The following is a 16,056-nucleotide window of genomic DNA, read 5'->3' as shown; positions in this document are numbered from 1 at the left end:
AACAAAGGGGAAAACTAAAAATGGGTACAATTTGTGTACCATCAAACCATGCTTTCACCCTATACATGGGCATTGAATAAGACTAGCCACATCAAGATCACTCGTGCACATTAGGAACTAGGTACTCATGCATATATTAAAAAGCAAGCACTTGCATACATTCTATCACAAGTTGGTTGAATTCGCCACTCATGCAAAGGAATTGAGTGCCCATGTGCACACACTCTTGCATACAGTCTTCACACATGCACCTAAGTTGAATTGACCACTCATGCAAAGAAATTAAGCACCCATACACACATACCCTTGCACCTTAAGAAATCAAGTCACTCTAGCACATTATGCATATAAGTGCACTTAGACATAATAGGAATATAGCACACTCATGCGCACAATAGGCACATGTGTGCACTAGGCAATACTAGTTAAGCACAATCACACTAGGCACTAGTTAAACACTCTTACACTAGTGCATGTAATAATCTACACTTAGCCATTAATAGATTAGCACCACTAGTATATATCGATAGTGCATATTCAATTGTGCACCCTGGTTAAGTACTCATGCACATGGCTTAGGACACTCTTGCACAAGGAAATTACGACACTTGGCTAAGCTAAGGGTAGCACCTCACACACAACTTAGGAGGGTATGTTCGAATGTTCTTGCAAGAACATATATCCTCAAGGCCAAGAAGCCACCCTTGTATTCACAAGTTCATGTAGGCATCAAGTAGGGCACCATTCCATAAGTAGCTACTAGGGCTAATAAATGCACTTCAAAGATTAGGTAGTTGAACATTAATCACCTTAATACACATTCAAACCCTTAGTTTAGGAATTTAAAACTTCCAACACATCATAAAGGCATGTACCCTTCTACATGTGCAAACTTAGGCTACACCTTAACTTTTTCATCTTACTTGTGAAACAAGCTAGGAGTCTCTAGTTTTCACCTTTTTAAATCATGCCTTGGCATACTCAATTGTCTTAGGGGTCACACTAGATTTAGTTGGAACTTTGGTTTTTTATTAGTAATGTGTAACACTATGGCCTAGACAACATAAGCACCTACACACATTAGGGTAAGACAAGCAAGTATGAGAGAGCACCAACAACCAAGATAGAATACATAAGCATTGTATTCATTTTCCTAGTGCACACCAAGTAGACTAGGTTTTCCTTACCTGTAAGACATGCCTCCATAAGAGCCACAAACTAATACCAAATCTAGGGTTAAGTCATCCATACTGCATTTACACACACATTGTATCACAAACCTAGGCATGAAAAAAAATTAGCTTATTAGGCATGCATAAATTCTTAGTATTTTCTTAAGATCCCACTATGACTTAAGTAGGGTATCACCGCACAATGAGTAGATTCATCGAGGGACATCATGCCTTAAGGATAGCCACCATAGCATTGTCTATCCAATAGACCTTATGAGTCCTTGGCTCAAGTTTAGTCCTTAGGGTTTTCCCTAAGGATCAAGCCAAACAACCCACTCTTTGGTCACATAATTTAGAGAAACTCATGTCATCCAAACCTTAGGATTTACCATCAGTTAGGGTACAATCGTAAGTGCATCACTATGGTACATAACCACCTAGGGATTAGGGCATTCACCTTAGGATTAGGATAATTAGGTTGCATGTAGGAGTCACATCATCAGAACTACTCTAAGAACAATTGAAGCCAAAAGAGAACAATGTTAAAATCGCATCACATCAATTCAGTACCACACTTTGTGTTTGGAATAATGAAAGCTGGTTGAGAATAATGGTCACCTCAAGCACAATTAATTCCCATTTTTTTGGAAAAAGAGAGCTTGATTGTTTACATGAGTCATGATTGCACTAAGTTGTGTCACTAAGGAGAAATTGTTTGATCTTAAGAAATTTGTTGAAAACCTAGCTCACACTAAGGGCTAGAGAACACCAAGAGACAAGAAAGCCATAATACATGAAAATTGGAAACAAGAATGAAACAAAAACCAATGACAAAACTTGTAAGAAAATCAAACTATATGTCAATTTATATAGCTAGAGAAGATCCTAGAAACATTGCAAGTGCATGCACTTGAGAAGTGGTTGTATAATCCTGACCCCAAAAGAGGAAGGAACCCTAGCCCCAAGAGACTGACTTAGAGATCCATCATTGAAATCGCTCCAATATTGAACCTCGTTACCCAAGTCATAGCTCTAGTGAATCAAGAATCATCCCATTCAAGTGCCATGGGTGCTTCCACCTATCCAGTTAGACTTCCTAAGTAAGTGCAAGACTCCTTGGAAACCATTGCCTATTGGACTTACAGCCCCAACTAGAATATATATCTACAAGGTGTCCTCAAAAGAAAGAGCAACCCAAGGGAATGAAGCTCACTAAAGATATCTATCGTGTTAAATCACACATATTTCTCTAGATTTTCCTAAATTTTAAGCATCCAAAAGTAGCTAAAATGGATCTATAGGATGCAACATTTGATTCAAAATGTTAAGGCCACAAATGTTCACCTCAAAGACAAAGAACTAATACCACATTCCCATCTTAGGGTCAAACTGATTACAAAATGAGACCACTTCATCGAGTCTCTCATTGACAAGGAGATATAGCATCCTAACCTATCATGCATGGATTGAAATCAAACATCCCGAGCTTGTGCCGATGACCAACACAAAAATTGGCCCATATGGAGGTTCCCCATATTCCCTCCTAGGAAAATGTAAGATTGAGATGGGTATTGAGACTTAAAACATACCACCAAGATCTTGATGGGTATGAAAATTGAAAGCGTACCAACAATGTTTTATGTGTTGCACAATGACGGATGTAGGAAAAGAAGTCATACTTGGAAATCCTTTCAACTAAATGTATGTTGATCAGAATGTATGACATACTCTTGATATTGCCAAATGTCAAGATAACTATAGCTTGTAGTAAGGTTGATCTTGCAAACTCCCAAGGATAAGGAAAGAAATCAACCTTCGAATCACATGCAAAGCCTATTGAGGAAAACAAGAAAGTGCTCAATGAGCTACTTAAATTGCAAAGTGAAGAAGCAAAAATCAATTAGCATGATGCATCCAAAAGCAGACAATGTGGCCAACATGACCAAAGGCACAAACACAACCTCCAAGACTGGCACAACCAAACATCAACAGCTCTAGCAAAATGAAAGAGAAGACCTAGAGATAACACTCATAAGCATCAATAGAGAGCTAGCAAAATGAACATTAGAATCAAGAATACCCAAGCCATCTAAGGAAAGACAAGTTTTTTTCTATCAAAAGAAGGACCCCATAGCTTACAACTATGAAGGAGCAATAGCCTCACCTAGCGCTTGACTTTTGCAAAAGAAATCAAAGGGGTTTGAGAAGTTATCTCCTTGGACAAAGAGACAAAAGTTCCAAGTTCCAACATTATCACTTAGTCCATCTAAAAAACCTCGACAAGCATAATGTGGACAAGCAAAGTGATCCCAGTTGCTAACTCGATCAAGAACCCAAAGCCTCCTAACTCTAAACCTTTGTTACCCAAATAGAAATGGAAAACATGACAACATCAATCCCATGCTACTACTCAAGCCATCAAAGAGGATCTTAAAGGAAAACAAGTTTTGGACAAGAAAGAGAAACAAGTCAAAAGTGTTGTCAATGGCACATTTGAAACAACTAAACCTCCAAATACTTTCGATCATTTTACAAATCTTATTAAGTGGCTTCCCTCAACTACTATTGTCAACCCTTTAATTTACTACATCCCAAAAAGAAGTGGAACCCCAATAGTGGCTCTCTGTGGTTGTGACTAGAAAACCAACTTTTCCTAGGAACAAACATATAATGGTCCAACAAAACAAGGTATAAGCAATAAATTTGAAAACACCATCAACCTAGCTCTAACTAATATATGCTCCTCTCAACTAGAACCTCTAGCAAACTTAAAGCCCAAACAAACAAAAGGATCTATTATGGAAATGGCAAAAGAAATAGTGCAAAATGAAAATTGAACAATAATGGAGTTCCATAAGGAACTTGATAATAGAATAAAATTGCTTTCATACACGGCGTGCATGTCAACCTTGAATGTTTGGTTGAGGAACATGAGAAGTTTCTAGAATGGCCATTGACATGAAAGGAGCACAAACATGTATGTGCACATAACTCAAAAATTCTCAAAGTTCTTTACTTTCCCAAAAGGAGGCGAAATGGCTTCTCCAACTATTCTATACAAAGAGCCAAAATTTCTATCATATTCAATATTCCAATAATAACATTCACTTTTGTAGGGCTAAAACCCTCATTGTATAGCACTCATATATTTACTTTTTTAAAAAAAATAAGAAATTGGAAAAAGAAACAAATATGCACATATATTCACTGCACTAGTCTTCAAGCTAGGTACACCTAGTGGCATCGATTGGTTACCCTCAAGCCTCTCTTCCAATTTTCCCACATTTGCTTAGGGCCTATCAAAGGCAAGTCATGCTTAGGGAGCTCAACTCACATGTCTCCCTGAGTCACTCCCACTTTTTCTATCTACTTGTCATTTAACTCAATGCTATCACAACAACAACAACTAAACTAAGGTGAGAAGACCCTTCAAAAAGAAATCAAGTTCCCTAACTATTGTGTGCAATGGAAACCACTAGATACCTTGTCCTTAAAAATCACTCAGCTTGGATTCAATGCTTTTTCCAACCTACTAATGTCCTCATGATATTCTCCAAGCACACTTTTCCTCAACATCAACAATTCTTTTTATACTCAACAACCAAGTTTTGTTGCTTGATTAATTACATTACCACAAAGAACCACTAGAGCCATCTTCTAACTAAGTATATACCTAAGTATACACATGCACTCACATAATATTTACACAGTAACCTATATAGGATTTGGGTCCTCAAATGTGGGACAACACTCTGAGCTTAATTGGAGTTTGACATTTCTCTCAAACCAACAATTTGTGTCCTATACACTAAAAACAATACTACCACTTTCCCTGAGGAGAAAGAACATGAGCTTTTCCATTGCAAGAACACAAGATGTAGAGAATCCTAAACCAACATGTATCTTTAGGCAATGACTCTTCTATATGCAACCTACCAACTCTAGTGTCCAATCAAGCCTTACCCAATAAGAGGACCACTAGTTAAGTATAACAGCATCAACAATGCTAAGCTCTTTAGCAAATTTGTCACCAATCACCACTTCGTGACTATTATCAAAATTAGTACTCTTCATCAACAAATACCACTATTCCTCCAAGCACAATACCCTGTTGTCCCAAGCATTCCACAACTTTGATGCAACTTGACGCATGATATTGATGATCATGAGCACCACAAGACTAGCCCTCATATAGGAGGGAGGTAATGTTAAGCTCAAACAGCGAAAAAGAATGTAAAATCTAGCAAAAGCATAGTGTACTAAAATTAATTTAGGAATGACTATATTTTTGGATTACACTATATTATTTAGGCAATGTCATCCACAATGTGCAACAATGGTGTAACTGGATTATTTGTTACAATTGCACTATTATTCTTTACTATAATTTGACAGTCGGACTCACTCCTATACAAATTTTAAGATAGCACGGGATCAGATAGGAAGACCCACAACTACATGAGGTTGTGAGAACTAGGTTTCTAATCACTTTTGGTTGTATTGCTCCACTTAATGTAAGGTGTATGCATAAATTGAATATGACTAATCAAGAGCCCAAGAAGTGGGTAGGGTGCCCAACTTTTAGAGGGAACTCTAAACTTAAAACCCTATGTACCCTCTTGGGGAGAGGTGAAGTTGAGGGGCAATGTGTGAGATTAAGTGAGAGAGAGTGGGGGATATGTTGTGAATATCTTTCTTACTTTTCTTCTCCTCTTCTTCTCCATCATCTCCTCTCTACACAATGTATGAAGGTTGTGGTGAGTACACTGATCAACACTTGGAGCATTTTATTGATTGTGGAGCATTCAACTAGCCTTGGAGTTTAGACTACAACACAATAGGTAACTTGTGTGCTCATTATATCTCAATCTCAATTTTACATTTATCACTTTATACAATAAGAAAGGTGTGTATGATCAGTTTAAGGGGAGCATGAGAGTGGTTATGTGAGAGTTAGCCAATCTATATGTGGTTGAGGGTCTTGAAATAATAAGAGTTTGTCTTTAAGTCCTACACATAAAGCATGAAACCCAATACTTATACTCTTCCTCTCAACCATGAAGCTTCTCCTCATACTCCCTACGCAAGCAAGAAAGCAAGATATTTGAAAAATAGTAGACATACCTACTTACCTTCTAGTATTGTAGTTTGAAAGCTTAAAGTCTCATAGGCGGTCTCATAATTCGGGTGGTGCACTCCTCAAGCCACCTCTCTAACTCCTTCGTATCCACATCAAGAAGGTCCATCATCAAGAGAAGAAGATAGGAGAAGAAGACAAAAAAGAAGAGCTTCTCCTTAACCGGTAGCTCACTCTTGCACAAGCTTACACATGCACGCGTGCACACACACATTCTCTCTCTCTCTCTCTCTCTCTCTCTCTCTCTCTCTCTCTCTCTCTCTCTCTCTCTCTCTCTCTCTCTCTCTCTCTCTCTCTCTCTCTCTCTCTCTCTCTCTCTCTCTCTCTCTCTCTCTCTCTCTCTCTCTCCATGCTCTTAGTACAATCATCTTTTCTCCAGCTCAATATTTCTCCTTCTACTATAGTCTATCTCTGCTACATTCACTTTTGCACTAGCAACATCAGCATTTTGACTCTCAAGTTTGATAGCATAAGTCCATCAGTATTTTCTTCAATTTTGATACTAGTCTCCACTCATCAGCATTTCTACTCTCTCAACAACCATACCTCCTTTGAATTTCTAAGTTACATTTATCCCTTTCTTTCTTTCTCATCCTTTCTTTATCATCCACATATTCTCCCCTTCCATATAAAGGCTTGGTTACACAGATGGGTTGACCGATTTTTAATCTTCCTCATCACCTCCTTCTAGGATGTAAGGGCAATATCTAGGGGTGAGGGTTAAGCTTAAGCTCTTTCCCTAACAACAAGATGAACCCAATGACTTTCTCAATGGTTATGGCATCACCACCCAAGCAAAGTTTTGAGGCGAGCTCAATAAAGGAGTATTTATATCAATGATTATGTAACTAAAAGCAAAGAATATGCTTTTGAAAGATTTACTTTCCATAGTGCTTACACGCTCAGTAGAACTAGAGGGAAAGATTGCAACAAAAGTGGATACACTCGATAAAAATATTGAAGATGAAGTCAATAAAATAACAATCAAACTACAAAAAGAGACACCATCTTTTACCAAAGAAGATCGCATTCCATGCATATATAGGAGACCTCCGTGAGGAATAGCATGAAGAAACACGAGGAACTAGCTGATGAAGAGTGGCAAGAAGGCTCACAGTCATATAGGCTATAGATCAAACTATAACAAATATTGAAAGAAATAGGGTTCAAGTTGATTGTACCATGGCAAGTCACCAAGCAAGGAAAGAAGCAACCAACTAGTATTTGGAAGCGTGGAAGATAAAGCCGAACTATTAAAGATATTAAAATATTTCAAGGGAATTAAACTCTAATTCATAGATAAACCTACACCAACACAACTCAAAGAACAACCAAGTGAAATTGCCAATATGAAGGCAAGATATAGGTGAAAAAGTCATCATATAGGAGTTCAAAAAGCCTAAGCACTAAGTTCTATTTGGGGAAAATGAGCAGTTTGTCAAGGTAGCAAAGTCATCATAGAAGCAAAAAGTTACTTTTGGTGAAATTTATCACTAGTTTGCTATGATTGCATCTTAGGCATGGACTAGCTCAAGAAGAATAAAGTTCAAATTGTGTATACTAAAGAGGAAGTTATCTTCTAGAACTTCGAACACTATAAAGACCCGTGGAAAAGTTGGGAAAACTTGAGCCTAGCTAACCAAGGTAAGTCAACTTCGAAAAGACACAGTAACTTGAATAGCTTTAGGAGTTGCTCTTTTCGGTGCGAATGGTGCCTTGTCACATGTTCCTTTTTGTGCATGGCTCCCCAGAATGGATTGAATTTGAAAACTTTGATTTATATGTTTATCCTATGCATCTTCAAGGCATCTAAAAGGGTGTTAATTCTCTCCCTCTCTCTCTCTCTCAGAGCAATAGTGCATAAGGAGTTTAAACACGAAGGTAGAAGAGTGGAATCTCCAAAGTTTGCATACACTACAATGAGCCCTCTTTTTAATTTTATAATTTTTATGCATTAAGGTTAGAGTAGAGTTTCCCACTTAAATTTGGACATCCCACCTCTTTTCCACTAGGCTTATGATGGTCCTTGTCCATTTCACATCCATTTTGGCTTTTAGATGCACAATCTGAGGTAAAAAAGAATAGAGATTGTCTACAATCTTCACAATAGTTGTAGATCTTTAAGAAAATGTTTTGCATAACAATTACAATTTGCATGTGAGTGAGCCGACTCTCCCCACATACTTAGAATCATGAATTATGACTCCATCCATTAAGCACCTTGCATATGAGAGGTGCGTAGGTTTACACACAAAGCTCCTTTGAATTGACCATGATCAAGAAATTAACCTTACACATATGATCCAATTTCTTATTGTGCTTTTCCCTAGCCTTAGGCATCAATGTTAACCAAAAATAAAACCTCCCTTACGTGTTTGTTTGTTTACATTGCCTTAATATTCAAAACTGGCCCCTATAGAATTTATTCAAATTCTAAAATATCCTACAAGTGTAGCAATTTCTTTACTTTCGAAATTTGCAATGGATCTAGGATAAAGTAAAGGAAAACTTCACTCATTGGCTTTGCTATACATGAAAATAAAGAGCAAAGTTCTCCCGTAAAAAGTGCTTTCGTGTGTCTCCAATTTTTTATAAAGACATTGTCGATGTTTAGCTTCTAGTGCTTTCGCTCGATGGTGCACAATAATAAGGCTAACATATAAGAAAATTAAAGCACATATAATATTTTCCCCAGAGGTTGGATGGTGAGTTGCAATTTCAATGATCTTTCTCTTTTAAATCACACATCTACAATCGTTCATATTTGCATATGCATGTTTGAACTAAATAAACCAATAGAAACACACTCCATACTAAGAATCAATGAAATACATGTTTTTGTAGGTGTTGAATTGATTAGCTGAGGAGATTTACTTTGCATGTATATATTTTACACATGTACTTTTGAGTGCAAGCACATGCACCCACACACGCATGCAAAGAGCATCCACGCACAATGATAGCCACTATTTTTCACCTTCAATCCTACAATTATGATTTCAGCATATCTCTTCTTGTCAATAACCACACCATTTCAACTTTTATTCACTGATTGATTCTCTGCCTGGTACAATTGTATAGCCAAAAGTGACCTTAAGGTTGATACTCCACATAAATTAAAATATACACCTCTAAAGAAATTGAGCTACACATGAAAAGATACGGATGACCCAAACATGCACAGTATATCTAAAAAACGATTTGCGTACTAAATTTTGCTTCTCTGATACATATATAACAACTTGGCTTATGCATGGGCGTATACCGCACCCCACTCCGCATTTCGCAAGAAGTGTGCTTTCAACAGTTCACACAAATTACAGGAGTTGCCTCAAAAAGATCAAGTAATCAATGGCATCAAACTCACGAAAGGCGTTTGTCACCCTTACTTAGGAAAATTAGGTCAGTATAATTTTGGTAATGCCACATAAGAAATGCCTTACTAAGCCAACATTTCCAAGCAGATCATTAGAGCATTTAGCATGTTTAATAATTTTTAATAAACCAACCAAGATAAGGGAGTGTTGAACTAACGTATTCAGCAAAATATTCAAAGCATATTGCAAATCCTCCATTGATGGTGCACCTCCCCTGTATCTCAAACTTTTTCACCCAGGAACCCTGTATCTCAACTTTGACAAGTAACATCACTTTCAGCGTCATTTTTTTTGTGCCAGACCCTTCCATAACATGCTTAATATTTTTTCTAGGTCTGACACTCCAGCTTGAGCGTTGTTATGTCACTAACAGATGACCCACTGATCCCAAGCTATTTATTTGAGAATCAAAATCACTTTCAGAACGGTGTACATATGTACTCCAGATTGAGAAAAACTGCCATGACAGACTAAAGGATATGTTAAATTCTACAAAGTCTCCTCATAAATGCTGTCATTAATTCCAACTGATAGTTTAAAAGCCAGGACATCATTGGCTCAAGTGTTAGATTCACATGACAATTTCATCAAAAACAAAAAAACAAGATATGTTACATTTTGTTCATACATCCCTACAAGCACTTAGCACAAATCTTTACAAATATGCTGTGCAATATAGCTGTATCCAGCTGTATCCAAGTGCAGAAGGATAAGTTCCAATTACTCTGAAGTGAAAGCCTGCCCTCAAACAAGAGGGGGATACTGCTTAGCCTGGTGCCTCACTCTCCTTTTGTACTCTGCAGGATCCTGTACTCAAAGAAAATTAGAAACTTATAATTGTCTAGCAACATCCAAATATTTGATTCCAGCTCCAAAACTGCATAAGTGAATGAACCAGTATAAAGATCTGCAGTATCCTAGAGCTTCCATTCTGTTACCAATATATACGCACCTGAATAAAAAGATGGTAAGCCTCAGTTTGAGCAGGATCAGCAGGATTGGGTGCATCCAAGAGATCTTGAATACCCACAAGTATCTGTTTCACTGTTATAGCAGGTCTCCAACCCTGAAATCCAGAGATCCAAAACAACGTATATATTCTCTCTTCAATGTTGAATGAGTGAGCAATTTGAACTTCTTTAACCATGATACTTACAGAATCTTCATTGAGGATAGAAAGACAGACTGTGCCAGAAGGATAAACATTTGGATGGAAAAAGCCCTGGGGAAACTTGCATTTGGGAGGTTTGCTGGGGTAATCTTCACTAAAATGGATTGCAAGCGGGAAAAACCCACCTTCCCAATCAGTCTGCACAAACCAAAAATCACAGAATGGAAGAAATGACTCGCCGTCAATTAAAGAAAGTATAAATGAAAACTTTACTGGCATCATAAGTATTGCCAAAGTAGATCATCAAATTATTTATTCAAGCTTAATACCAAGACTATATCTTGCTTGTCCACCACCATCTTTCAAAAGGTAAAATCCGTTCATGTGACAATGATACCCTGCATTTGGGGAATAGTAGTTGTTGCAGAGTTGCAACACTTTGTAGGTTCTCTGCTACACCCTAATCCTACTTACAGATATTGCAGGGGTAAGAGTCTTTCAGAGGCTAATCTGCAAGACGGTTATTCAAGGCATTGATCCACTATTACTGCACTAACACTTCAACACTGCAACGAGTTGGCAACGGCCCACCTCCCTAATAAGACAACCATCCACACACAGTTTCTAGACTAAGATGTCAGGAAACCGTTTGCCAAAATTTCCAACAATGAAAAACAAATCAAGACAATAGAAGTGATCCTCCCTTAGTCAGCCCCCTCTTCAACAAAAACAAGTCCCTCTTACCAGACACCTCAAAATCTCAAGTTCCTGAAATAAATCTGAAAGTACAGTCCTGAGACCTGAAAACACAGTAATCAAGAACCTGGCACAAAAGTCTTCCCAGAATAGCTGGGGCAGGTCCAAAAATAAAGCCGTACATCAGGGAATTCTGATGTGTAAAATGCCCCATTTTTGCCTCAACTACTGAAAACAAAGCAAAAACAGGTTGGGTTGGAGGAACTTACCATGTTGAGCTAAACCACACTTTACAGCTGATTAGCATTTTTAAACAACCCTAAAACACAATTAATTATGAAAAATACAAATTTGGTGTGCGGTTTGAGAGAGGTTCAGTAGTTCCCCAAAACCCTAATTTTTTCGGGAAACCATTTAACATCTATAAATAGACAGGCTGCGCACCATTTAACTTGATCCTTTTGTGCAGATTTCTTGCATTACTATGCAGATTTCAGCCATCTACTGTTCAGCCATCACCGACTACAACCCAGCACTATCCAACCCTAGACAACTTGTTTTTAGCCATACCTCACTGTTTGGAGGTTTCCATCTATTGCATCATCATAGCACCTGATCAGCCTGCATTTTCAGCATCTAGTGCCTGGCGACAAGCTACTACCATCTCTCCCACCAGACAACCACTGCAGTACCTGCGTTTTTGCTGTCCAACAGGCCGTCTACATTAGCTAACACCTCTCTTGTTGTCGCCTCAACTCTCTCACAATTTGGTGATCAGCGTTTGGTGTTTCCCGCACTCTGACACTCCAATTAGTGGTCACACTACTTGGGATCCATCTCCAAGGGACGTCTCTATCCAACACTACATTGCTCTACCATTGGGCATCTTGTACAATCTTACATTCATTTACAACATTCATTCACTTCAAAGTTTGTTCTCCCTGTATTTTTCTCTGCATTTGAGTTTTAAGTTTGTGTGTTTAGGGTTTGAGTTTTGCTTGTCTCTGTTAGAGTTTTTGTGCTTCAATCTTAGTTGTACATGCTGTGTTTTCTCAATGCAAACCCTAGCATATCTTCATACTTACCAATGAATGAAGATGGTAGCAAATTATATCAGTGAAAGTCAAAAAGGATTTGAATCACATATACACATTTGACAACGTCAATTTGTCGGGACAAGGACTGAAGATGTGTATTGGCACTAACTGGATCACTTGAGTCCTCTTAAGGCCTTTTATTAAGACTCTAGGTTCCATTTTTCAGCTTTGACCTTCTATCTTCACAATTTTGAGCTTTTTCTTGAAAATTTAAGCTTGTTAAAGCACTTTCAAACTGAACTATTGAGAATGATCATTTCACACGTGAATACATTTTGTCACTCCCTACAATCGCAATCATGGGCATGCTTGTTGGAACATGAGATGATGTGGTGGTCCACCCCAAAGGCAACAACTTTCCATTGCAGTCATGGTCCTCGCACTACTTGATACAAGGTAGAGCACCATCAACACAGGTACAATTCAAGAAAATGTTTGCATTGAATTGGTTGATAAGTACATTTGAGGTGGACATCATGACAGCTTGGAATAAGCTTGATGTAAACAAATGCAAGAATTTAGAGCAATATAATATGAAGTTTTGGAATGCATTGTTGCTTCACTTCTTATCATTCGATAGCCCTTCATGAACAAGAGGAAAAGTATGTATGTGGGCTGCCCAAAGAAATCAAGGATTTTTGCATAAAATCCACAATGACTAGCATGTTTCAACTCATAGAGACTACTACTATGGCCAATGCTTTGTTATGTGGGAAGGACTTAGGTTTTCAAGAGAGTGGGGAGAAGCCAAATAAAAAGTTGTCTAAGGCTGAGAAAAGGAACAAATCTGCAAATCAATCTAAAAGGAGGCCAAAACAGCAAAGAAAGGGCTGGAAATCATTGCCACTGCGTAGAAAATCGAGGGTTGCTTTTTTTTTTTTTTTGTGAGCAGGAGAGTCATATTGCAAAGGACTATCTCAATAGGCAACAAGCTAGAAAATAAATTTTTTTATAAAAAAAAAGCAGGATCCAACGGAAAGAAGCTCAAAACATCAGTTGGTCTGGTGCACGATGTTATTAGTAATTAGCCCAATGATGATGCTACTAAGTTATAAAGAGAATGGGGCAAAATCAAGGATCAACATGCTTTGATCTTCTTTGATAATGGTGCATGAACTAGTTTAATCTCTATAGACATGGCAACCAGTCTAGGCACCAAAGAGTATAAAAGATAAAAACAATGGAAAAAGTTGAAATGACATACAAAGGCCATGTAAAGCCTGTCACACCCCTCATTAGAAAGCTTTTGTTGCACATTCAAGGATATGTCGACAACAAAGGGTTCTTTATTGCTCCACTTGAGGGTTGTGATGTTTTGCTTTGTATACTCCGGTGCCACCGTGTGCATGCAATAATTGATTCACATGCAAAAGTGTCACTTTTCAACATGAGGGCAAAACCCATACACTTGATATAAAGTTGAAAGAAAAATATGCCCATGTTGTATCGACTACTGTCATTTTTATCATAATGTAGAGAATAATCGCATTTCATTTTTGAAAATGTATATTGAATGCTTTTCTCTGTCACTTTCAAGGCAGCTACCACCTGAACGGCTTGAAGATCATGGCATAGACCTTATCCTTAGAAGTAGCCCACCTAATAAGCCACCATATAGGGCAGTGCAACCAAGCATGAGGAGACTATGAGTCAAGTGAATAAGTTATTAGAAAAATGATTAATTCAACCCAACTCATCTCGTTTTTACTCTCCAATACTTCTAGTGTAAAAAAACGATGATTCATGGTATATATGCATTGACTATGGTGCTTTGAATAAAATCTTGATAAAGAATCGATTTCACATCCCTCGGATTAACAATATTATGGATAGATTGCAAGGGGCAACCATATTCAACCGTATAGGTTTGAAAAGTGGATATCATCAAATACGCATTAGACCAAAGGATGTGTCTAAGATAGCTTTCAAGTCATCTTTTGAAATACATGAATTTCTTGTCATGCCTTTTGGACTTATGAATGCTCTTGCCACTTTTAATCAAATGATAAACCGCATCTTCATACCACATAGAGGATTTGTGGACACTTTCTTTGATGACATAATTGTCTATTAAAGGATGAGGCAAAGTATAGAAAGCATTTGGGCATTGTGTTCAATGAACTGCATCAGCATATGCTTGTCATTAATGACAAGAAAAGTGAATTCTTTTAGTATCAAATCCACTTTTTGAGGCACATTGTATTGATTGATGGTATTCGTATAAACCTTGTAAAGATCGAGGCAATACACCCATGGCCCTACCATTGAAGAATGTACATGAGATTCACAACTTCTTGGGTTTATATTCTTACTAGAAAAAATATATACATTGGTTTCCTAAAATTGCATCTACATTGGATACTTTGCAAACAAAAAATGTGCCATTTAGATAGACTATGGAAATTTTAGCATTTGAAAAGTTAAAGAAAAAGATGACTTCAAATCATGTACGTATGTTACCCATGCCACAAAAAGAAATTTACAGGTCTATGTGATAGAGCTCTCTTGGCTATAATTTATGCATTGTCTACTTGGAAATATCATTTATTAGGGGTTGAATTTACAAAACAAACAAATCATCAAACATTGAGATACTTTTTGATACAGACAAAGAAACATATGAGATAGGCAAATTCTCTCTATATGTTTCATTTTCGGATTGTGCACATTGATAGTAAAACAAATGTTGTGGCTAACACACTATCACATAAGCCACAAATTTCAACCATCAACATGGTTTATCACACTAAGTAGGATGTCATGAAGGAGCATTATGCTACTGATTCAAACTTTCTTGATGTTTATAATCAACTTTGCAATGGCCAAAGGTATGAGCACTTTGTGTTAAGAGACAAATTTCTAATGATGCATGGACAACTGTGTATCACGAAGCAGTTGAGACCTAGAGTGATCACTGAAAGTCATGCTCCTCCATATACACAACATACAGATATTTTTAGATTGTGCACATTGATAGTAAAACAAATGTTATGGCTAATGCACTATCACATAAGCCACAAATTTCAGCCATCAACATGGTTTATCACACTAAGTTGGATGTCATAAAGGAGCAGTATACTGCTGAATCAAACTTTCTTGATGTTTATAATCAACTTTGCAATGACCAAAGGCATGAGCACTTTGTGATAAGAGACAAATTTCTAATGATACATGGATAACTGTGTGTCACGAAGCAATTGAGACCTTGAGTGATCACTGAAAGTCATGCTCCTCCATATGCACGACATAGAGATATTGATTTCACACTCAAAGCAATGGAACACCTCTTTTATTGGCCAACTTTGAGGCATAATTTAGAGTGAAACCGGCCTTTGGAATCCCAAAGGACAATAAACCACATTTTAGCAAACACTTGATTCAGCTTAACAATAAATTTGAAAAGAAAACTCCACACACAATTGGAGCTAGAGTACTCCTACAACACAAATTGACACTTATCGATCCC

General features: G+C 37.5%; 1 protein-coding gene across 1 annotated transcript in view; it reads right to left on the bottom strand.

Annotated features, from left to right (window-relative positions):
• Window positions 1–10,166: 10,166 nt before the first annotated feature.
• Window positions 10,167–16,056, bottom strand: part of SCE1 (sumo conjugation enzyme 1) — a 55,159-nt gene continuing 49,269 nt past the window's right edge. The window contains exons 3-5 of the mRNA XM_087689926.1: window positions 10,843–10,995; window positions 10,639–10,752; window positions 10,167–10,493 (exon numbers count right to left, since the gene is read on the bottom strand). Of these exons, the coding sequence (XP_087546052.1) occupies window positions 10,431–10,493; window positions 10,639–10,752; window positions 10,843–10,995 (330 nt within the window). The 3' untranslated portion in view covers window positions 10,167–10,430. The remainder of the gene's footprint in view (window positions 10,494–10,638; window positions 10,753–10,842; window positions 10,996–16,056) is intronic.

This window comes from Lygodium microphyllum, chromosome 12, assembly GCF_053477565.2.
Source record: "Lygodium microphyllum isolate KBCC chromosome 12, Lygodium_microphyllum_v1.1.10, whole genome shotgun sequence".
Lineage (NCBI taxonomy): Eukaryota > Viridiplantae > Streptophyta > Polypodiopsida > Schizaeales > Lygodiaceae > Lygodium > Lygodium microphyllum.
The sequence above is the reverse complement of the archived record's forward strand: the minus strand, read 5'-3'. Positions and strand labels throughout refer to the sequence as shown.